A 24,292-nucleotide genomic window follows, 5' to 3' on the forward strand; every position below is an offset into this window, starting at 1 on the left:
TCTTACTTCGTTTAAGCAGAACCTCAATGGAAAGGCTCATCAGTGGCAGCGAGCTAGATTAGCGCAGGTTCTCGTTTTCCTGTCACACAATCAGCTTCGATGAATGCACCAAATAATCAGACCAGTAAAAAAGACTGGTAGGATAATTAAATAAATAATTTTATTTATGAAACTTCAGATTTTATAAATGCCAACTATATAGCAACCAAAGTCCCATAAATTCTAGCTGAGGTACAACCACCAATCAAGGCCCTTTGAAAAAATCAAAGATAATAAAGTGTCAGGGGAGAAAAGCGCTGTTCTCCCAACAGAGAATTTAATAAATGACCTTCCCTGACCCTGGAAGGTTCGCATTGGGAAAACTTAAACTATCTTGTAAGGGCATCCCCAATCAACTACTGATCAATCAACCCATATTTAGAAAAATAAACCCCATAGTTAAAAAAATATCAAATGCCTTTCATACCCAGAATATAACAAAACTCTGACACCAGAATGAAAAACCTTTCAGTCTCTGTATCAGACCATGGATTAGTCGGCCCATCAGCCTGTACATCAAGTTCATCAGAATGACACACACCATCGACACTTTATGATGTAGTTAAGAACTGCATGCTAATATCCTTTCATTCCTGGTGGCACAGTCTGAAGCCAATACTGTAAATACCACAATCAATTCCAATGGTGAAAAGCAGCCTCCTCGTTGGTGAGAATGTAGATGTTGGAAGTCTTTAAACTATTTGTGGTAGTTCAGTTAGACAAAGTAATGAATTTACAGAAACTCAGAAATGGTTAAACCTAAGAATTCTGGTGGGTGGTTTAAGATTTTGTCACTCTGCAGATGAGAGAGGTCAGGGGCAGACAGAGATTCTGTCACATGTATCTCCAACAGTGACGCCATTCTCTGGATGTTTGGAAAAGCTTAAAAGATTTGGAATAAAGAGATTTTCACAGAACACAGAATTCCTGTTATATCGGGTGGTAGTTCTTAAAACTTTTGCTCATACACGTGGAGCATTTACAAATGGAATTATCTGAATGGTGACTCCTTGATCAATGTCTTTTTACACGTGGCTTGTTCAGTAGATGTCACTGAAAACTGAGCAGTCCCCTCACTCAGTCATCAGTGTTGATCCTGACATGAGGAATAGTTGGGGGCATTGACAGACATTGGCTATTAGCTTCTTTTGTCCTGGCAGAACGAAGATTTCATTTTCTTCTAGTAGCAAATATTAACCCAAATGGAAGAAATAAAAGTCAAAACAATAATTGACTCCTTAAAAAAAGCTTGTCATTCTTGATGCTTTTCCAGCAATACAGTTAAGCCCAATGTGCACACGAGTAAAAAAAAGAACATCCCCGCCGAATGGCTCAGTTGGAGCGTTGTCTGTGTATCAAAAGAGGTTGCGGGTTTGATTCCTGGTCAGGGCACATATGGGAGGCAACCAATCGATGTCTCTCTCTCTCTCTCTCTCCCCCTCCCCCTTCCTCATTCTCAGAAAAATTAAAATTAAAAAAAAATCAATAAAAACATATCCTTGGATGAGAATTACAAAAAAGAAAAATGTTTTGCAGTGTTTATCATTTAAGACAACCTCAACTCTGTTGAAGCTGGCTTGTCAGCATCTCAAAGAATCTGTGAAAAATGGAATTTTCCTTGAATACCAAAAGAGTTGGGGGCACAGAGTAGAAGTTTATAGCACAGATTTAAAAATGACTTGTGACTTTTCATCATGAGTGTAAAATAAAAGGACAAGAACTATTTTTATTCACAACCCAATCCGTCAGTTAAAAGGAAAGCAGTCTTCGGAGAGAGACCTGGTTTTCCGAAGAGCCCAGCTGTGAGACCTAGCTTGCCATCAGCCTCCGACACTATCACTGAAGCGCAGACTCTCTTTCTGACTCGTTTACTTTACTTACCCCCTGGGGAGACAAAAGCAACGGAAAACTTTTCCTTTTTTAAAAACTACAAACAGAAGGAAGTGTGTTAGAAAAACTGTGGCTTCAGCTCAACCTGACCACGTCAGAGTCCAGCATTGAGCCCTGAAGGAATCCTGCTGGTCAGGCTAATTATCAGGGCAGTCCATTTCTCCTTCCCACTTTTCCTTATTCCAGATCAGGGCCTGAAAGTGGTAGTTGTCAAGAGTCCCTGGAGGCGTCTCATCAATGGAAAGCATACAGCAGCAATAGGATGGTACAGACACCAACAACACCACCCAGGATGAGTGAGTCTCGCCGCTTCCTAAGGTTGATTCGCTGGATCAGGCTGTTCACAGCAGGAAAACGATCTTTGGGAAATCTTTATTAAGGTCATATTTGGAAGCCTCTTTAGTGAAAAGTCACAGAAATCACAAAAACAGATCAGTAGAGTCCAGAAACAGTAAGTAATGGGAAGAAAATCACACTGAGGGAGTTGCAGCCTTTAACAAACACACAAACTGGAAATGCTCAGGGCCCAAACAAATTCCAGTCTCCTAGTACACGGCAGTACACAAATAAGAATAAAAAAAATTAATAGAGAGAGGGGGAGAAGAAAATAATAATGACAGCTACAATGTATTAAGGGATTACTGTCAGGCTTCAGGTCAAGTTGGTCAGAAACAGAGGAACCCCACTGGGCATGGAGGCTAATGTACAGCCAGCTACCACCACCACCACCCCCATTCCAGCCCACCATTCCTTCTCTCGCCCTCCCGCCTCCTACACACAAACACACACACTCTCTCTCCGTCCCTTTCTATTCCTTCTCTATGGTGACTAAAAAGTTTTGCAGAGGATTTGAAGTGTGCCCTTCCTCTCCCCACAGGCTGATAAGTTCCCCTGGATTTGGGCAATTGGTGGGAACTAACTCTAGGATCTGCATAATCAGGTACTGTTATTAAAATTTTATAATTTACTTTGTATCAGTAGGTAGGACATGGTAGGAAAGTGGGTTCAATTGCTCTAGTTGTTCAATTTCCAGAACATATAAAAAGAAAAGAAATTTTCAATTATAGAGGTTTTATAGCAGTTACAACTGTATTTTTCTTAGTATTTTAAAATATCTTCACACTCTTGTTTGTATGTTATACAAATTACAGCCTATACTGTTTTGCATTTCTGGCAAATGCAAAAGGTGCGGGTGCATCTTTTGTTAGTAGAGGTATTACCTCAAGGTCAGGAAAACCACCACCAAGATCACCTAGGACACTAGAGAGGGGAGAGGGAACAATCTCTACTCCGGGTGAATCCTCACCGCATTCTCCTGTAACAAAATGACTCCCAGCAAAGACTATATTTGTATACTTAAATGTCCTACATAGGGTATGATCAGGACCATGTTTTCTTCTAATCTTAAATTTCCCTGTGCATCTAGAATAGAGCTTTATATACTACAGGCATTAATGTTTTATAGAGAGATGAAGGGAGGGCTGGAAGGAGGGGGGCAGAGAGGGAGGGGGGAGAGGGAGAGAGAGAGAGAAACATCGATTGATTTACCTCTTTTATGTGCCCCAACTGGGGACAGAACCTGCAACCTAGGTATGTGCCCTGACTGGGACTCGAACCTGCAACCTTTCGGTGTATTGGACAATGCTCCAACCAAATGAACCATACTGGCCAGGGCTTAATGTGTTTTTTTAATTAAATAATGAAAAAAGAACAATCTGCAGAAACAATTCTTAAAATGTAGATGGGCAGGAAGCATGAAGTAACAGGCAAAAACTTTTATAAGGTACAAGTCTAATTTAGAGCAAATGCTTAATCAATCTTTCCTTGCTTGGTAAAAACAGGATCAATAATCTCCTTTGAAAAAGTATCGAAATTTTGGAATTAGGAAACCCTGTCTATAGTGGATGGACATCTTTCTGTCCAGTTTACCTTCAGGGACCCTTCCCCCTCTCCCCTTGTATAATAATTAAACAGTTCAGTCCGTGTGATAGGATGGAGCTGACCTTGTCCGCTAGCACCAGGTGTACACACAACCTCAGGATGGGCCAGGAAGAACACTCCCTCCCAGGGCCAGTGACAGGTTACAAATAGGCGGTGACTCAAGCTGGGGGAACCACGGTCCTCTCGGGACATTGTCCACAGTGGTTAGAAAAGACACCCTTTTCCATGGGGATTTTGAACTGGTAGGAGGTGACTCTTACAGTCATCTCTATCACCCTGAGGGGAGAACCTGCCTGAAAATGAGGGTAACGCACAGGAAAATAGAAATAATAGATGGAGTAGGTAGGGGGAACAGAGGGAGGAAAGGCAGATTCTTGATAATGAAATCTGAGGCCCTGAATCCAGCCATGCCATAAGCCAAATTCCACCCCTGAATTTCACACATATATGAATAAATTAATTCCCTCCTCTTCCCCCTTAAGTCAGCCTTAATTTGGTTTCTGTTACTACCTCTCTCTGGAGTCCTGACTCACACCCATTTTATTTGTTTTATTAACACACATCCTTTGGAATGATTGTAATTTGTAATAATGATAAAATGAGATAATGTATAGAACAGTATTCTGTAAAATGTATAGCCCTATATAAAATATGATTTGGGATGTGTGGTTTTAGAACAAAATTCACAAAAAACTGGAAAACATCAATACACTTCAGAATGTTATGTTCCCTAGGCAACTAAGGTATCAAATTAAAAGTGACTTTGAATTATCCAAGATGAGAAGATAGTAAACTTTTGAAAATTATATAGGTCCTTTCCCCTAGTAACTGGGGAAGGAAACTTTATCCCCTGATAGGCTTGATTTCTTAGAGAGTAAATAAAATGTTTCAGAAGTAGCAGGCTTATCAGTTTCCCCACTGGGTTTCTCAGAGATAACAGTAACACTAATTTAACTTTGGAAACTAAAGAATTAAAAAGGTAGAGGTCACTACAAACAAGCAGTGAATCTACCCTAGAGTTCAGCTTGTACATAAGTTACAGTGAAAATATTCTATAAGCAGTTACAACTCATCCATGCATGTCTGTCTCCTTCTTTCCCCTTCTAAGCATCTGCCACTGACTATTCTCCAAGCTGAAAAAAGAAAAAGCTTGTAACTTATGTTTAGGTAAGAGTAGTGTATGCTGTGGAGTTCTAAAATGGATATGAGAACTTTTGAAAACTAAAATTTTGTGAACTGAAAATTCACATTTATAATTTTTTTCTCAATCTAATAATCATAAACCTCTGGTGTGCCATATTTTAGAAATGGCGTACTTTCTGTGCAATATGCAAAAGTGCACTGAACAATATGCACTTTCACGAAATAGGAGCGAAGGGGACATTCATATTATGTCATTAGTGACGGTCTCTGCTGCTACTGATGATGGCAACTTGCTGGGGGGGTGAGAGGAAAGCACATTCAGACTTCCCCCCTATAAGACCCACAGATTTCAAAGTTTCAAAAAGGATACTGGCCAAAGTGTTCATTTTGCTCTGAATTGACTTCAACATTCCTCTCTGTGAAGTCATATTTTCTTTTGTTGCCATAGCAATGCTGCAAGGGAGAAAACAAAAGAAGCGATTTAAATTGGCATTTAAGATTATCCTATTTGGGTCTATCATACCCTTAAAAGTGAACAGAAAACTAAGGCGAACAATATCATCTTGAAAAGCACTGGGCAGGGCCCAGCCAGTGCGGCTCAGTGGTTGAGTGTTGACTTATGAACCAAGAGGTCCTGGTTCGATTCCCAGTCAGGGCACATGCCCGGGTTGTGGCTCGATCCCCAGTGTGAGGCATGCAGGAGGCAGCTACTCAATGATTCCCTCTCACCATTGGTGTTTCTATCTCTCCCTCTCTGAGATCAATAAAAATATATTAAAAGGAAAAAAGAAAAAGAAAAGCACTGGGCTGGAAAATAAAAGATCACTTCCCAAGTCACCTTCCTACTGACCATTTTTAAATGACCACTACATCACCACTGCTATCCTCTGGGATCTTCTTGGGCAAGGAAGTAAGCCATTTCCTGTGTTTTTCCCCCGCAAAGTAACAAATAACTTAAGACAGTAACAGACAAATCACATATTACAAGAGCTTCTTAAAATGGTTGTAAAAAGGGCCAGTTACAATGTCCTTAATCAGGAAAACCTGTTGAGGGGGAAGTAGGCAATTACAATCATAAAAACAGAACCCAAAGTGTAACATATCACAAAACATTTATACAACCCGACCTCAATTTATGAAAAGATTATGTTCGAAAAGTCTACTTGAGAACCAATCCAAGCAGATTGTACGACACACATGCAACATTATGCTGGATCTCTAAGCCAGGTGATAAAGGTCATTAAACAACTGAGAGAAGGGAAAAAGTCACTGTAGAGTACAGTCTTCCATGTGACTACCTTGATGTCGTTTAAAAAAGAATCTTAATGTCTTTTTGCTATCACTGCCCCAAGATTATTAACTTTCAACAGTCTTACCTCCTTGCACATTAAAATCCTATAGGGCAGGTCAGCATCCATTTTCATATGCAACACATAGGGGAGTGTTTTAGATACTGACATTATAAAAAGCAATAGGAAATAATATCATGCATTTGAGTAATTCTGAAAATATGTGAAACATTAACGACAACAACAACAAAGCTTGTTGTTTCTGAAGAGATTCTGGGATGATGGTGATCAGACCTCATTCCTGACCTCATCTCTGGCCCAATTACCACCCCGGGGGAATAAAAGAACAAAGGCAGACGTGTGGGGGAAGATCCATCTGAGGTCCAAAGTTCTCTTGAGCTCTCCAAGGGAAGAAAGCCAGGGGGGCTACACTCTCTCGAGTGAAGGAAGAACCAGGGAACTCATGGCAGGGAAGACTAGATTTTTCCTTCAGCCTGAGCAGAGAACTAGGTTTCACTGCATTCTGAAGGGCCCAGACAGTGGAAGGATTAGGGCTGCAGCAATGGACTGAACCGCCCCAGTCCCTGCAGCTGCAAAAGGACTGGCACGTACAACCAGAGGCCTATAAGCAGGGAGCTCACAGTCTTCCAGCTAATGTGGTGCCACTGCTCGGAGGAAACACTGCTGGGCCATCTACCACCACCTGGCATGTCACTGCTTTGGGGTCTCTAATAGCCGGATGTATCAGGGAGCTGACTGAACACATGTTTGGATAGGCAAGACCTAGTATTCTATTGAAGGAAAACGCTGGAGAGAGTACTCTAAGCCAGGGGTGGGCAAACTTTTTGACTCGAGGGCCACAATGGGTTCTTAAACTGGACCGGAGGGCCGGAACAAAAGCATGGATGGAGTGTTTGTGTGAACTAATATAAATTCAAAGTAAACATCATTACATAAAAGGGTACGGTCTTTTTTTTTTTTTAGTTTTATTCATTTCAAACGGGCCAGATCCGGCCCGCGGGCCGTAGTTTGCCCATGGCTGCTCTAAGCAAATGACAAATGAATCAAAACTGAAATTTTAAGATTTGAGAAGGCGAAGAAGGAATAAAAGTGTGTAAGAAGATATATAAACAGATATCTGTTGAAGCATTATTTGGAATAGTAAAAGACAACAAGAAATTTGGAAACAACACTGGAATGGTTTAGTAGATTATGGTATAACCATATTAAGAAATAATATTTGGTTATTAAAAAGAATGAGTTTATATTATTTCTATTAACCTGGAGGGATGTTTATGATACACTAAATGATTAAAGTAAGCTACAGAATGTGTACAGTATGAGTCTTTTTTTTTTTACTATATATTTTTATTGATTTCAGAGAGGAAGGAAGAGGGAGAGAGAGAGAGATAGAAACATCCATGATGAGAGAGAATCATGGATTGGCTGCCTCCTGCAAGTCCCCCACTGGGGATTGAGCCCACAACCCGGGCATGTGCCCCTGACCAGAACCGAACCGGACCCTTCAGTTCGCAGGCAGACGCTCTATCCACAGAGCCAAACCCGCCAGGGCCTTTTTTTTTTTTTTTTTTTTTTTAAGAAACAAAACATTTTTGTGTGTATTTGTATGAAAGTAAGAAAGGTATTGGATACATAACCATCAGTTAATACAAGTTACTTTAGGGGGAAGGAATGGAGGGGCACTACTAGGAGATGAACCTTGTACATTTATAGAATTGTTTAAATGTTACCATTAGAACATTGTACTTTTATAAATGTAAATATCGAATAAAGAAAATTAGAGGAATTCCACCGAAGTGATCAAGAAATGTTAGTAACATTACCAGCACCAAATCTACTGTTATTCACCTCAGTACCACTAGGAGCTTTTCTCCAAAAAAGCTCAAGAATTAAGGGAACCAGGTATATCTGAAGACAGAAGTATGGAATAGGGCTAAGAATGGAAATTTGTACAGAGTTGTCAGAACCCTAAATTTTAACCTTCCCAAACTATGCACTCAGATAACTGCCCCCACTGTAGTAGACCTGACCTAGGAGGAAACCTGGAGACACGGACATTTGAAGTCCCCTGCGAAACCGCCAGCTCCCTTCCTGATTACCCACTGTGAGGCTACCACTCAACAAGTCCCCCTGCCACGCACACAGAATGAGCTTCCAATCACTGGAATGGAGCCTCACTCTTAAAAGAGCCAAGAATCACCAGACATTGGAGGAGAGCTTCTAACATAAAAGGCAGAGATCTAAATAAACATCCAGCAAACAGAAAAGTGAGTCTGAGGAACTAAGAGACAATAAAGGAAGCTCAGGAAATTTAAAATCAAATTATATTTAATGTCTTCAGAGAGATAAAAGAAGATTACCCATCCATGAAACATGTAAACATATAAATATATGTGTATGTATGTATCCATCCCTTAGGAAAGCTCATGTAAATTAAAAAAAAAAAGAAAAGGAAATAAAGATGCACACTAAGCTCATCATGGTGAGTTTAAAAACAAATAAAAACACAGGGGAAAAGGAATGGTCCCAAAAGCTTTCTGAGAAAACAGCTTATCACATACAAAGGATTAGAAATTTTAATTGGCATTGGACTTAAAAAGCAATACTGGAAACAATGCCTTAAAAATTTCAAAATGATCTCCAACCTAGAATTCTATACCTTAGCTAAATTAAGAACCAGAATATGGGTAGAATAAAGACTTTTTAGATGTGGGTGCGGGAAGTCCAAAAAACTTACCTCCTGCTCTTTCTCAGGGAGCTACTAAAGAACATGGTCCCGCATAGTGAGGGAACAAACTAAGAAGGTGGAAGACACTAAATCCAAGAAAAAGTTGATCTGATAAAGATTAGTTTAGGATAATGATAAAAAGGACATCCCAGTATCAAAATAGTATAAACAGGCTCAGAGAATAATCAGTCAAGATGAGAAGAGAAAGGCCCTGGCCAGGTGGCTCAGTTGGTTGGAGCATCATCCCATACACCGAAAGGCTGTGGGGGTTCGTATCCCTAGACAGGGTGCGTATGGGAGCAACTGATCTCTCTCTCAAAATGAGTAAAAACATATCCTCAGGTGAGGATTAAAAAAGAATTAGAGCAGACGGAAGCAGGCAATTATAACATACTGAATTTTAGATAAAAACAAAAAAGAGCACAAAAAGAGTCAAACTAATAATAATGTCATTATTTCTTATTCATAATTTTTCAGTTTAAATGTGCTCTATGACAGCATATGGTACATTTAAATGTGGCTGTTTTAAAATGAATTTACTTTACAAAGTATTTAAAAATTGGTATTATGTATGATCTTGTATAAAGAATTCAGAACTGGGCTGAGTAATCTGACACCAATCTTTGAATCATATATGTCTCTGTTTTTTAAAACTGGGACTATCACTGACTCCTGTGCACTCTGACTCAGAAGTAGATAGAGAAGATTAAAAAATAATTTCTGCAAAGTACTTTGTATTCCTTGGAGAATGGATATTATCAACATACATTATGTTATTGTCTTGTTGAATATGCATGATTTCCAGTACCACACAAAGTATATCTAGACATACCTTCCCATCTCGTAGCATCATTTGGAGTCAAGCTGAGTGGAATCTAGGCTGTTATTTCAAGGGTCAAATACTAAGAGGCAAACATAAGCTCCAAATAATATATAATGCTTTTAAAATAATAAATCATTGATGTGCTTACTGGAACTTCAACTTTCTTACCTGTTTTGTGAACTACGCAGACACTAGAGAATAAAGAGTGAGGCTAAAAAAATAGTATAAATTAATCAGAAAAATCAACCTAGCTAAAAGAGCCTGGGCATCACATGTCTCTTACAAGGGAAAGATACAATATAAAAATACACTACAATCTAATTAAATTCACATCTTTAAGGAGGATGAATTAACTTTAGTTACAAGGTTAACCACATCTGTTCATTTGTGTGCAAACAAAAAAAAACACAATAAAGTAAAAAAAGTATTCCTACCTTATTGTCTCTTCTATCAGACGATCTGAGCTGTAATAAAAATTCAAATTCTAGAATTATTAAAAGCACATTTAAAACTTGTATTTAATTTTTCTACATTTTCTAGGTATGTTAACTTTCCAACCATTTATTAAACAAAATACCCAGACTTTTGGAAGCATCTGAAGAATATTCTGAACTCTAAAATAAATTTAATTTATATATATATGTAAATATCTAATAAAGATAATTTTCATCTTACTTTTATTTGTTGGCTTAAATCTATTTCTTCCACAGAGAAACTTGAAATCAGAACAGTTTTAATGTGAGCATAAATAAATGAAACGTCTTTAATTTAGATAGATCAAAGTTGTCACTACTGTCTATTCTAAGCTTACGAATTACAACCAACTTGTTGAGACAGGATAGGTAAATACATTTCTGATGCCGATAAGTAATAATTATTTGCACCTTAAAGTTCCTTCCTTTCTTAGGAAACTAAACCAAATCTCAGCTTATCATACTTTAGAATCTGAATAAAGAAACAAAGTGCTCCTTCAATCTGTAAATGTTCGCCTTTATGAATCACACACTGCAAAGAAAGAAACCCCCCCAAAAAGCCATTTTAGGGAGGAATTTATAGGTAGCTAAATTTGGTAAAGGGGCAGCTTTACAACAGAAAGTAGGAAAATAACTCCCAGATATCTGTATCCATTTGGCATAATGCATGATACACAGTAGGCATGCAAATAAATACTTGCATATTTTTTTCTAAATACTTCTTTCCAAAAGAATTTCTAAACAAAATAAAACAAAAACTAAGCCAGAGATGTGGACAACAGATTGGTGGTTACCAGAGGAGAGGGGTTGGGTGAGGTGAAATGGCTAATGGGGGTCAAATATATGGAGATGGATGGAAACCAGACTTTGGTGGTGAGCAAGCTATAGTATATACAGATATTAAGTTATAATGTAACCCAGTCCTAGCCAGTCTGGCTTAATGGATTGAATGTCGGCCTGTGGACTGAAGGGTTCCGGGTTCCATACCGGTCAAGGGCATATGCCCGGTTGCAGGCTCAATCCCCAGTAGAGGGAATGCAGGAGACAGCCAATCAATGATTCTCTCTCATCATTGATGTTTCTATCTCCCTCTCCCTTCCTCTCTGAAATCAATAAAAGTATATTTTTAAAAATAATGTAACCCTGAAAGTTATATAACTGTCACCTCAAAAATAAATAAATTCTACATTCATTCTATAAACCAATAGGTTGAAGTTTCATGATAAAATTCTGGACCAGGAAATCTAATTTACTGCATGAATCAGGGAACAAAGATGAATAAGAATTTCAAAAATTACAAAGATGGTGGAAGAATTAAAGGCCAGGCGGTGTGGCTTTTGAATGCTGGCTCTACCACTTACTAGCTATCTGATATCAAGCAAGTTACTATGTGCCTCAGTTTTCTCACCTGTAAAATGGGAATGATCATAAGACCTACTTGTTAAGAGGATTAAAGAAATATACATACATACATACATACATACATACATACATACAATGATTAGAACAGTATTTGGTACATAGTAAGCGCTAAGTACTTTTTGCTGTTATTACAGTAGTTTCTCAATAACTACAGACTAATTTTAATCTAAGCATAGAGTTGATATAAATTTTCACATAAAATGGAATCTACTAATTATAAAGTATGCATTTATTTTATTAAGAAATGCATATGGACGTGCCCCTGAAGAGTACTGTGTCAGACATGGGTTACAAAGATAAGACACTAACCTCCAGAGGTCTTACAATGGAGATAGACAACACATATGCCTTTCCCTTCCCTCTCATCTAGTAACCTCCAGATCATTGGAGGGTCTCTTCATTCCAAATTTTATCATCATTCTAGACTATTTAAATAGCCACAGAGAACAGACTCTCCATATCCTAAACTCATAGTTCCTTGATCTCTTTTACGCCAATGAATGAACACGATTGCCCCTATAATTTCTTTAGCTTTCCTCAGATTTAGTAACTTCTCTCCTTTCCCACAATTATTCAATTTTTATCTTAATAACCAGGTAAAGGGCTCCTCAAAAGGTCTTGAGACAAATAAAATTAACTTGGTAATCATTATTTCCAAATCTGAAAATAGAATCAGCAATATATAAAAAGAATTCGATACCATGACTAGGTTTTATCCCAAGGATAAAAGGCTGGTTCAATATTTAAGATTAATCCATGTGATCTACCTATTAAGAAGCTAAAAAGCATTTGATAAAATCCAACACCCATTCATGAAAAAAATTCTCAAAAAATGGGAAGGGGTACATCCTCAGCTTGATAGAGAGCATCCACAAAAACATATAGCTAGCATTATAATTAATAGTAAAAGACTGAACATTTTCCCCCTAAGGAAGGGCAAGGAAGCCCATACTCACCACTTTTATTCAACACTATACTGGAAGTTCTAGCCAATGCAATAAAGCAAGAAAAGGAAATAAAAGGCATACAGACTGGAAAGGAAGAAATAAAACAGATGACTAGACTGCCTATATAGAAAATCCTAGGGGGAGGGGGATCAATTGGGGGAAAAGGAGAATTATAATTATCCATCTAAAAAAAAAGAAAATCCCAAATCTATATAAAATCTCCTACAACTAAAGAGTGAGTTCAACAAGGTCAGAGGATAAAAACATGTATATTTCTATATATTGATAGTCCCTGACTTCTGATGGTTTGACTTATGACTTTTCTTTCTTTTAAAAAAAAATATATTTTATTGATTTTTTTACAGAGAGGAAGGGGAGGGATAGAGAGTTAGAAACATCCATGAGAGAGAAACATCGATCAGTTGCCTCCTGCACACCCCCCACCGGGAATGTGCCCGCAACCAAGGTACATGCCCTTGACCGGAATCGAACTTGGGACCCTTCAGTCCTCAAGCCGACGCTCTATCCACTGAGCCAAACTGGTTAGGGCTGACTTATGACTTTTCATCTTTTTTTTAAATCCTCACCTGATGATATTTTCCCATTGATTTTTAGGGCAAGGGAAAGACAGAGAGAAATATTGATGTGAGAGAAACGCATCAATTGGTTGCCTCCTGCATGAGCCCCGACCAGAGCCTGGGCCAGGGAGGAGCTTGCAACAGAGGTACGTGCTCTTGGCCAGAATCGAACCTGAGACCCTTCAGTCCACAGGCCCACACTGTTTCCACTGAGCCAAACCCAGTTAGGGCAATTTTTCATCTTTACAATGGTGAGAAAGTGATATGCATTCAATAGAAACCAGCTGGGCTAAGCTATGATGTTCAGTAGGTTAGATGTATTAAATGCATTTTCAACTTAGGACATTTTCTATTTATGATGGGTTTATTGGGACATAATCCCATTGTAAGTCATGAAGCATCTGTACTAGCAATACACATGTAGACACTAAAGTTAAAATACAATACCATTTAATTGTTCAAAAGAGAAATACTTAGGTGTAAATCTAACAAAACCCATATAGAAATTGTATGCTGAAAACTACAAAATGGTGATGAAATCAAAGAATATCTAAGTAAATGAAGAGACATACTATGTTCACACATTGGAAGATTCAACACAGTAAAGATGTCAATTCTCCCCAAATTGATATACAGGCTTAAGACAATTAGTTAGAAAATAAACTCATTATATTTTGTTTTCAAAGACAATGTTCCTGAAGACGTGAGGTTGAAATGGCCACTAAGGAGTAACTTTCTGTGTTACATAAGAAAATTATTTGATGTTGTTTGTGGTCACAGATATAACCCTTGCTTTATGTAATGAGTACTTTTCTTAAAAGGTATGCTTTCTGAAAATGACCATTTTAGATCATATTTTAAATGTAATAAGACTATTCTACTTACATGAATCAAATTAAAAATCTTATAAAGCAAATATACATGCCTACATTTATTTTTCATTTTTTGTATAAAACTAGGTTTTCAATAATGTTATCTTTACTCCATTTTTTATTTTATTGACTTGAGAGAGAGAGAGGAAGGGGGAAGAGAGAGAGAATGAGAAACATCAATCAGTTGCTTGCACACGCATCCCGACTGGAGATCAAACCCGCAACATGGGTATCTGCCCTGACTTAGAATTGAACCCGCCACCCCTTGATGTATGGGATGATGCTCCAACCAACTTAGTTTATATAAGTAGCATAGACAGAGGAAGGCCAGTGATTTGATGTATTAAACATTCTTCTCAGATTGCCCAAAGTCTCCACATTCTTTCGTCCTTATTTGGCTAAGATCCCAACTAAGTAAACACCATTCATTAAAATCATCCTGGATATTGTGGATACAATTCAATAACAGAGGAGCTGCATAAAAATGGCATAATCAAGTAAAAATGAAATTTAAAACTGCTTTCCTTTGGGGCATAAAATATAATCAAGTGAAATTACCCTTCTTAAACAAGTACTCCATATCAGCCCAGAGGCATTCCAGAAAGTCATCTAGAGTCTGCAATTAAGCAACAAATTTGTTTCTTTCAGACCAATTTAAACTAGCTAAAAACCATGAACTAAATTTCATCATCAACTATGATATCGAGCCACATTTAAATAATTCTTTTAAAAAATAATTCATTTTCCTAATATACACTGCAAATAGCACACATTTCAAGAACAAAAATGGGATTTCAAGCCTTTATTTTAAAGTAACTTAAACCAACAAAATGTTAGAACTTAAAATCAGTTAGATAGCATCCAATTGGAATCTTCTTTTAAAACTTAAGAGTAGGTGGATAAATAAATAACAAGTAAATGTGTAAGCAAGTAAATGAGAAAACAAGCAAGCAAGTACATAATAAAAATTTTAAATTGGTCCCTTTGTAAATTGCAATTGATGAGGTTATCATCAACCAATCAGATCATTTACAACAAGCATTATGGTGATACAGTCTTTCACTTACAGTTAACCAGAGACACCCATAAGGTCTGTTAACTGAATAATACAAAAACTTGTTTTAGTCCTAACACATTTTTATTTTACAGATATTTGGAAAATACAGAAAAACAAAGATAAAAGTAGAAATCTAGCACCATTTGTTGGAAAGACTATCTTTTTCCAATTAATTGCCTTTGCTTCTCTGTCAAAGATCAGCTGACTTTGTGTGGGTCCATTTCTGGGCTCTCTATTCTGTCCACTGATCTATTTGTGTCTTCTTTCAACAATGCCACACTGTCTTGATTACATACAACATAGAAGCAACAGGAAATCAAGTCTAAGTAGGGAAGAAGTTTTTGTTTCTTTTTTTCCCCCTCTGCAAAGTTTTTTAACCAAACATTTTGATGCAAATCAATTTTTTTAATGTCAACAAATTTGTTCAACTATAGCAGAAAGCTTACGAAAGAATATGGGGAAATCACAGTTGCCATTTGTTGTTCTTTAGATAAATGGTAAAGAAATTATTAAAATCCTTAAAAACTACCTGAATCATAAAGAATCTATGAAACATTAAGTAAGAATTCTCTAATTTGTTTCTGAAACTTCTAAAAAAATAACTTGTATATCAATAGAAGCTAATCTGCTTACAGAAATAAAAATGGAACTATATTTTTCATTATATGTATGTTTCTTTCACATACTTGTAACTCAGAAAACCATTTTTTAATTAATCATAGACACTCAATAATATTATCAATCATGACATTCATGAAACTATAAAGAATAACATGATTAATTACTCTTATTAATTACTCTTATGCCCTAGAACCTGAATTTCAGTACAGATTCAAGCACTTCACTGCAGGAACTTGCCTCATAGAGTTGTCCTGAGGCTCAAAAGAGATAATGTTAACAAAAGTATCTTGTAAACTGTAAAAGCCTACAGATATATGGTTGACATAGATTAAAGCACTTTTATGTCTCATAGTCTCTCTTGCTCTGCAATCCTCTTTCCCGATTCTCAAAATAAATTGCTTATATTTCAAAGTCCAGCTCAAAAGTTACATCCTTTGTCAAGCCTTCCCCAACCCATCTGCACATCTAGGCAGAACTAATTCCTCTTTATAATATTATGTTTTCATGGCTCTTTGCTCTTCATCAACTCATTCAAGAACATAACAAACATTTAAAATATGTCAGACATTGTAATATGTGCTGGAGGAAAATTTAGCAAAATTTAAGTTTTTACATTATCTCATTTAATGCTTTTTATATAATATTTCACAGGATATCATAATTATGTTTATTTTTTCTCTAACCAGAATGAATTCCCATGGGGTAGAGACTGAGTCTGATTCATCTTTGATTCCCTAGAGTCTAGTACAATACCTAGCACACAGGAGACACTCAAATACTTAATAAATGAATCAATATATGAGGCACTTGTTGGAATGATAAAACAGCAATCAGAGTTAACACTGAAATAATCCTTATAAATTTCAATAGGATATATACAGTAGTGCCCACTTACCCATGGTTTCACCTTCTGCAGTTTTAGTTACCCATGGTCTGAAAGTATTACATGGAAAATTCCAGAAATACACAATTCATAAGTTGCATGCTGTCTGAGTAGCATGATGAAATCTTACATTGTTCCACTCTGTCCCACCTGGGATGTGAATTATCCCTTTGTCCAGTGTATCCACCCTGTATATGCTACCCACCTGTTAATCTCTCAGTAGCCATTTCCGTTATCAGATCAACTGTCATGGTATCGCAGTGCTAGTGTTCAAGGAACCCTTATTTTACTTAATAATGGCCCCAAAGTTCAATAGTAGTAATGGTGGCAATTTGGATATGCCAAAGAGAAGGTGTGAAGTGCTTTAAGAGAAAATGCAAAAGTTCTCAACTTAATAAGGAAAGAAAGTAATTGTATGCTGAAGTTGCTAATACCTATGGTAAGAACAAATCTTCTGTTTGTAAAATTGTGAAGAAGGAAAAAAGAAATTCATGCTGGTTTTGCTGTTGCACTTCAAACGGAAAAAATTACAGCCACATGATAAGTGTTTCATTAAGATGAAAAGGGCATTAAATTCATGGGTGGAAGATATGAATAGAAAAGTTGTTGGCAACTGATGGCAATGTGTTGTACCAGAAACTATTGAGCCTATACTAAGACTTCAGCAAGGCATCCCTAAAATGAGTGACTACACATAACTATATATACATTGATTTCAGAGAGGAAGGGAGGGGGAGAGAAAGACAGAAACATCAATGATGAGAGATAATGATTGATCAGCTGCCTCCTGCACGCCCCACACTGAGAACTGAGCCCACAACCCCGGCATGTGCCCTGACCGGGAATTGAACCACAACCTCCTGGTTCATAGTCAATGCTCGGCCACTGAGCCACATCAACCTGGCGACAACACATAACTTTTATTATGGTACTAGAGGCCCGATGCACGAAATTCGTGCAAGAGTATGCCTTCCTTCCCCCAGCTGCCGGCACCGGCTTCCCTCCGGCCGCTGGCAGGCACCAGGACGCAGGTTTCCCTCACAGCCCTGGCTTCGTCTGGAAGGACATTCAGTCTAATTAGCATATTATGCTTTTATTATTATAGATATTGTTATAACTGTTCTATTTTATTAGTAGTTATTGTTGTAGATCTCTCACTGGGCCTAATTTAGAAATTAAACTTGATTATAGGTATGTATGTGTAGAAAAAAACATAGTACATATAAAGTTCGGTACTATCCAAAGGTGTCTTGGAACACATCCACCATGGATAGTACATCTGGGGAGAGAAAATTCCTCACTATAGCAGAGCACCTGCAACTCAAATTTTACTGTTTAACAAAGCCATGTACCAACTGAAGATGAATTTAATTTCACTAACAGCTCCAAGGAAAGGAAAATGAGTTCTGTAGAAAAACTCCTAACTATGTCATTCCTACTTTGTAAAATTAGACACTATCTAGTGAACATAAAAATAAGCAAAGTATGTTCAGAATAATATTAATTTGTTTTGCCATTTATTTCAAAAGGCAGACAACTGCACCATGTGAGACAAATGGAGCTTTGATATGTAATTTTAAAATACTCCACAAATGGAATGATAGATATATAGTGAAATAATCAAATGCTACCAGTTCTTATAGGCTAAAAATTCAATTCTCTATTACACAAATGACCCCTGACATACATAAGGGACCTATCTGAAGATCTTTGCATATTCCCAAGTTTATGATTACTACTACTATTATATATCGTTTCTTCCATTAACTTTCCATTTTTCTACTTAAGAGCACTGCTTTCTTAGGATCACCTCACTATCATTACCTTTATTTCTGTTTTCTCCTTGGGGTAATGTTTCACAAAGAAACAAAGTATATGTATGCATATGTATAAACCATTTCATGGTAGTTACCAAGTAAATAACAACAAGCAGCAAATATAAAGTTAGAAGCGAGGCTGAAGTATAAGCACTGTTGTCCAGATAGAGTAGATGTACTCATTAGCCAAATGTCTTCCCCAACGCCAGCTTCACAATGCATAACATTCAAGTTTGTATCTTAAAACTATACACCATGAACCCCTAGGGTTCGTTAATAGTTAAGAAAGCTAAAGTCCAATCTTGAATGCTGAGAGTCTACTATGTTATCCCATTCACAGATGTTATAATACAACCAGTGTTTAATTGAATCATATATTTATTAAATAATATACAAGGTGGGGGCAAAAGTAGGCTTACAGTTGTTTGTAAGGAAAATAATATAATAATCCTATATAATAAAAGGCCAGGGACCATTAAGCATAACGACCGGAACGACCACTTGACCAGTTGCCATGAGATGCATTGACCACCTCTCGGTCCCTGCCCCCGGCCCGCGAGTGGCAGCAGGCGGGGCAGTGAGCGGCGCCAAGTGGCGGCGAACTACCTGCACACGATTTCGTGCACTGGGCATCTAGTTACTAAATAATAATACAAGAATAAACTCTGTGTTTTGCCTACTCATAACTGTAAACCTACTTTACCCCACCCTGTACATACAACCATACACAAAATTTTGGGATAAAAATCACTGCTTCTAAAGGTCACTAAATTATGGTTATCATATGTCTCATATTTTTAAATATGGTCATGATCTGTTAATACAATTAGAATTTCATTTCAAGAAGATTATTCTGGCATCAAAAGTATTTCAAATTCTATCTAAGAAATGTAAATTGATAGTGCATACACAATAAAAGGTTTTCTCCTTTAGTGTTTGCATTTCTTACTTTGATAACCCTCATTAAGTTCTACTTTACATGGACTCTGGAGGCCTGGTGGGGTCCCTCGGCCTGGCCTGCGGGGATCAGTGGACCTCCGTGCAGTGGCAGCCTGGCCTTACCTGCCAGCTCGTCAGGCTTCAGCCAGCTGTCTGCATCGATCACCACTCATCCTGCCCCGCTGCGGCTGCGCCTACCACAGCCGCTAGGGTGCACAGGTGGAGTGTCCATGGGAGAGGCTCGCGCCCCAGGCAGCTGCGCTCGCCAGCCATGAGCCCAGCTTCTGGCGCCTGTCTGTCAGCTGAGCGGCGCTCCCACTGTGGGAGCACACTCACCACAAGGGGGCAGCTCCTGCATTGAGCATCTGCCCCCTGGTGGTCAGTGCGCATCACAGTACCGGCAGGTCATCTGATCACTTAGGCTTTTATATATACAGAAGACTAGAGGCCTGATGCATGAAATTCGTGCAAGAGTAGGCCTTCCTTCCCCTGGCTGCTGGCATCAGCTTCCCTCTGGCACCGGGAACCTGGGCATACCTCCGGCCACTGGCAGGCACCCAGGACCTAGGCTTTCCTTCATCCAGAAGGTCATCTGGAAGGATGTCCGGTCTAATTAGCATATTACACTTTTATTATTATAGAAGCCTCACAGGTTGCAAAGCCTTTTACATCCATTAACTTAGCAAGTCTGTGAAGTAGATACTATAGAATCATCTTTGAGAGGCAGAGCAATATTGCAGAAGCAACACAATCAGAGGACCTGAGTTTGAATCTATTAGTCATATGACCTCAGGGAAACTCAGCTAAAAAAAAAATCACAAAACAAAAAGTGAAACCATTAATGTTTTTCAAATGCTACCTAAAAGATTTCTTCAACTATAATGTTGAATCACTCACATAACAAGGCTGGCGAATTAAAAAATTTCAAAATGTCAATAGTCTAAACATAGCTTAACACATGACATTAAAAAACTGTCAGCAGAAAAAAGGTAAGCCTCCAACTGAAAATATAATAATTCTTTATTCATTCATGGTCATATTTATACCTAAGTGTACAATTATAATACAAATGTATGTCCAAATCTCAGATGATAACTCAAGTATATCTGCTAAGTAGTCAATGAAATGAAAACAAAAGAAATTCTCAAATACCATCATTGAGCCTATATTTAAATATACACTGCTTTATACAACAGTCTGGTATTTAAAAAGCCATATGAAACAAATTCTTTACATTTTTAGAGTAATTTTAATTTTGTAAAATGCTAACTCTTAAGTCATTCTCCCTTAAAATTTTGTAACACAGGCAATAGCTACTATCCTATTTTAAATCTGGAAAAAAACAAAACAGAAAGAGGTCAGGTCATTGGGTTTTCAGAGAAGGGAAAAGCAACTGGTCTTTCAATCTAAATAGTATTATGCCACAATGGTTCCCGAATATAAGAAAAATAAAAATTTAAAGAAGCAAATCACAGGGAATGCAGTATGATAGGAGACATATCAATCCACAGGTTAGGAAATGTGGATTGAATAAGAGCTATATTATAAATAATTATGAGACCTTGGCCTATATCCACTTTGAATCTTATTTTCTTATCTGTAAGAGAGATGCTTACCAAAGACTTTTATTACAATTTGATTTTTAAAACGTATTTCATGGGAAATTCATTTTGCAAAGCAAAAAAAAAAAAATAATAATTCATCACATTAATAATATCCTCTTTAGTTCTCAAAATCAAATTTGACATATATATATAATGGTATATGGCATCTGGACCAATACTCTGTACATAGTATATATTCAATAAATATTTGGGGAATAAGTAAATGAATGAAATCGGTTTTCTACACTGAGGTACACATGTATATGAAACCAAAATTAATACCTTCTGCTTACATCTACTTAGTCAAACAACAAATAAATATGAAATGTCTATGATATAACAGGAAATGGGGACCCGATACTGCTAAGAACTAGACTAACCAGTCCCTACCCCCATGAAGCTTACGATCAAGAAGTCAGATTAAAAAAAAAGAACAAATTATTCCCGATTCTCATAAATACTATGCCAAAAAAAAAAAAAGTGCTTTGTTAAGTAATAATAAGGGAAGGTCTATTTCAGACAAGAAAATTAGAAAAGGTCTCTTTGAAAAGGTGACAAGTGAACTAAACTATAAAGACATAAATGAATAAGTTATATAAAAAACAAAGAGTATTCTAAGCAGATAAAATATAAGCACAAAGAAGCTGAGAAGAGAAAAGGTTTGTTATCTTTGGAAAAGGAAATGAACAGAGGCCAGTATGGCTGGTACTTATTAAGTAAAGGACAAGAGTGATACAGGAGAAGGAATGGGAAAAAAAGAGATGAAGTTGGAGATGTAGGTAGTAGGTTAACCATGCAGGGCCCTACAGAACCATAAAAAGTTTGCAATTGATTGGTGGGGGGACAGAGAAAAGAATGGGATATTAAAGTAAAAGTCCACTTCACAAATATCACTAGAAAAAAAAGTTTGCATAACTGTGCTATTTCTGTGTATGGCTTGGAGTACAGTAGAGAGTGTAGTAAACCCAAAATGAAGTAACTAAGTTGGCTTATAACTTCCCTGGGGCCCTGTTTATGTTGCATTCTCTTCTTCTGATAATTGACTTTCCAAGTCTACTGGCCACAGGATGGAGTTATGAAAGGCTGGGCCAATCACAGTCACCCATCCTCCTGGAGCCCAGGGATAAATCCAGACAGAGCCACAGTCCTCATATTTACAAAAGAAACTGAATTTATAATTTAAAAATTTTGCCACAATGAAAATTCCAGGCTGAGATGGATTCACTGATAATTCTATCAAACATTTAAGGAAGAAATAACACCAAACCTGCACAAACTCCTTCAGCAAATAGAAAGAATCACTTTGATGAGGCCACTATTTGCCCTCACACTAAAACCAGACAAAGACATCTCAAGAAAACTAAAGATATTCTTCACAAGCATAATGTAAAAACCTTTAATAAAATAAATCCAGCAATATATAAAAAGGATAATAAATATATCAAAATAAAGTGGGATTTATTCTAGAAATCAAGATTTAGTATTTGAAAATAATCAATGTAATTCACCACATTGCAGCAATAAAGGAAAGAAAACAATGATCACCTTAGCAGATGCAAAAAAAGATATGAACATTTAGCAAGAAAAAGCGTAGAAGCAATGACACCTCAATAGCAATAAGCACATCTAGCACTCAGATCTTAGTTTCTGAACCACTCTCCAATAAAAAGACCAAGGTTACTTGGAGAAGTGGTTGATTCTAGAGTTGAGGAAGGGAAAACACATGATAAACCATGAAAATTTTGTGGTGCCAAATAATAAAAGAAATGTTTAAAACAGGATAGGGCATGTCAATGACAAAAGCTAACCCGAAGTAACTTCCCATGGCCAAAGGTGGAACAATCTGAAAATAAAATAATACCAGTGCTGAATTATAACCAACAGGATAAGTATCTATGAGTCTACATTGATAAGTAATTAAATAAAATAAATAGGACTCCACCAAGATGGCGGCATAGGTAAACACCGGAGACTGCTGCCGCAAACAACCACTTCAAAAATACAACTAAAAGACGGAATGGACATCTTGTTTAAAAAAAAAATAAAATAAATAAAGGAGAAAGAACAGTGCTTCTTCATAGAATTATAATTAATAAATGTACAAGGACTGATGGAAATAGAAAATTACTAGTAGGCAAACACCACAGTAATAACTGAGGAAGAAGCAAGATTCACTAATAGATGCTAATATTAGTGGGAATAGTTTGAGAAGAAACAGAATATTTACACAGTTTCAAAGCATCTTCCCCTATATTAATTAATTAATTGGAAATAACAGTAATTTTACAGTGATGAAACCTGGAAGATAATACCTTAATTAAGCAATCTAGGCTAACATTATCAATAAATGTAATGCAAAAATTCTCTTTATGGTGATCTTCATCAAATACAAAATGAACGACCAAAGCTATGAATAACTATAAACTACACATACTATAGGAAAGACTGCCCCCTTGTGCCAATCAATATTAAACAGATTAAGGAAGAACACTAAAAATTATCTGACACTAGAAGCACCCAGACTTCTAAAAAGGTCTTGATCTTTCCACGTTCTGATTTCAACAGTTTATATTTAAAGCGGTAATCTTTAAACAAAAAATAAATTGACAGTACATATTAAGCTCATGTGAACATGACTTTCAGCAGCAAACATCAACATAATTCATAACATTTAACTATTATGGCTACTAGCTGCTCAAGTGCTTAGAGGTTGAGTTCACTGAGATAAGTAATTTCCTGATCCTAAGTTCTATAACAACGTACAGAGAAAATAATTAAAGAAGTTAGTAGATGTCAGAGAAAAAATAAATGAAGCAGGGACAGAGCATGGCAACTTGCATTAAGATGTGTGTGTGTGTGTAAGTTTATCCAAGTTTTTAGGCATTTTCCTTTAAATTCTTAGAAAATAAGGTATTTTCTTTGGATTTGATGGATGACTAATTGCCCTTTATAACGCTTCTTGACATAGGTAAGTGGAATCAAGCCATTCAAACGTAAGTCATCAGTATTATTACCATTATTAATACTAATAACCTATAGAAGTGGCCAAAATTATTAGAGCAATAGACTTGCTAAAGAAAAAAAATAGGCGATAAAGCACATATTTCTGGTAACAAGTGATGTGAATATATTTTTTTGATATCGAAAGCATATCTTTTCTAATTATTGTTGGAACAGTGCAATTCCATTTCTACTGAGCAAGGTC

At 37.0% G+C, this 24,292-nt stretch overlaps 1 protein-coding gene across 3 annotated transcripts in view; it reads right to left on the minus strand.

The window, feature by feature from the left end:
• Nucleotides 1-1,733: 1,733 nt before the first annotated feature.
• Nucleotides 1,734-24,292, minus strand: part of GOSR1 (golgi SNAP receptor complex member 1) — a 37,241-nt gene continuing 14,682 nt past the window's right edge. For 2 of the 3 annotated variants that reach the window (XM_005876850.2, XM_005876852.2), the window contains exons 7-9: nucleotides 10,309-10,338; nucleotides 5,384-5,466; nucleotides 1,734-2,288 (exon numbers count right to left, since the gene is read on the minus strand). In XM_005876850.2, coding sequence (XP_005876912.1) covers nucleotides 2,164-2,288; nucleotides 5,384-5,466; nucleotides 10,309-10,338 — 238 coding nt within the window. In that variant the 3' untranslated portion in view covers nucleotides 1,734-2,163. Of the gene's footprint in view, nucleotides 2,289-3,658; nucleotides 4,164-5,383; nucleotides 5,467-10,308; nucleotides 10,339-24,292 lie in introns of those variants that run through there. The other variant, XM_014548233.1, reaches the window with a different exon arrangement.

This window comes from Myotis brandtii, unplaced genomic scaffold (assembly GCF_000412655.1).
Source record: "Myotis brandtii unplaced genomic scaffold, ASM41265v1 scaffold50, whole genome shotgun sequence".
Classification (NCBI taxonomy): Eukaryota; Metazoa; Chordata; class Mammalia; order Chiroptera; family Vespertilionidae; genus Myotis; species Myotis brandtii.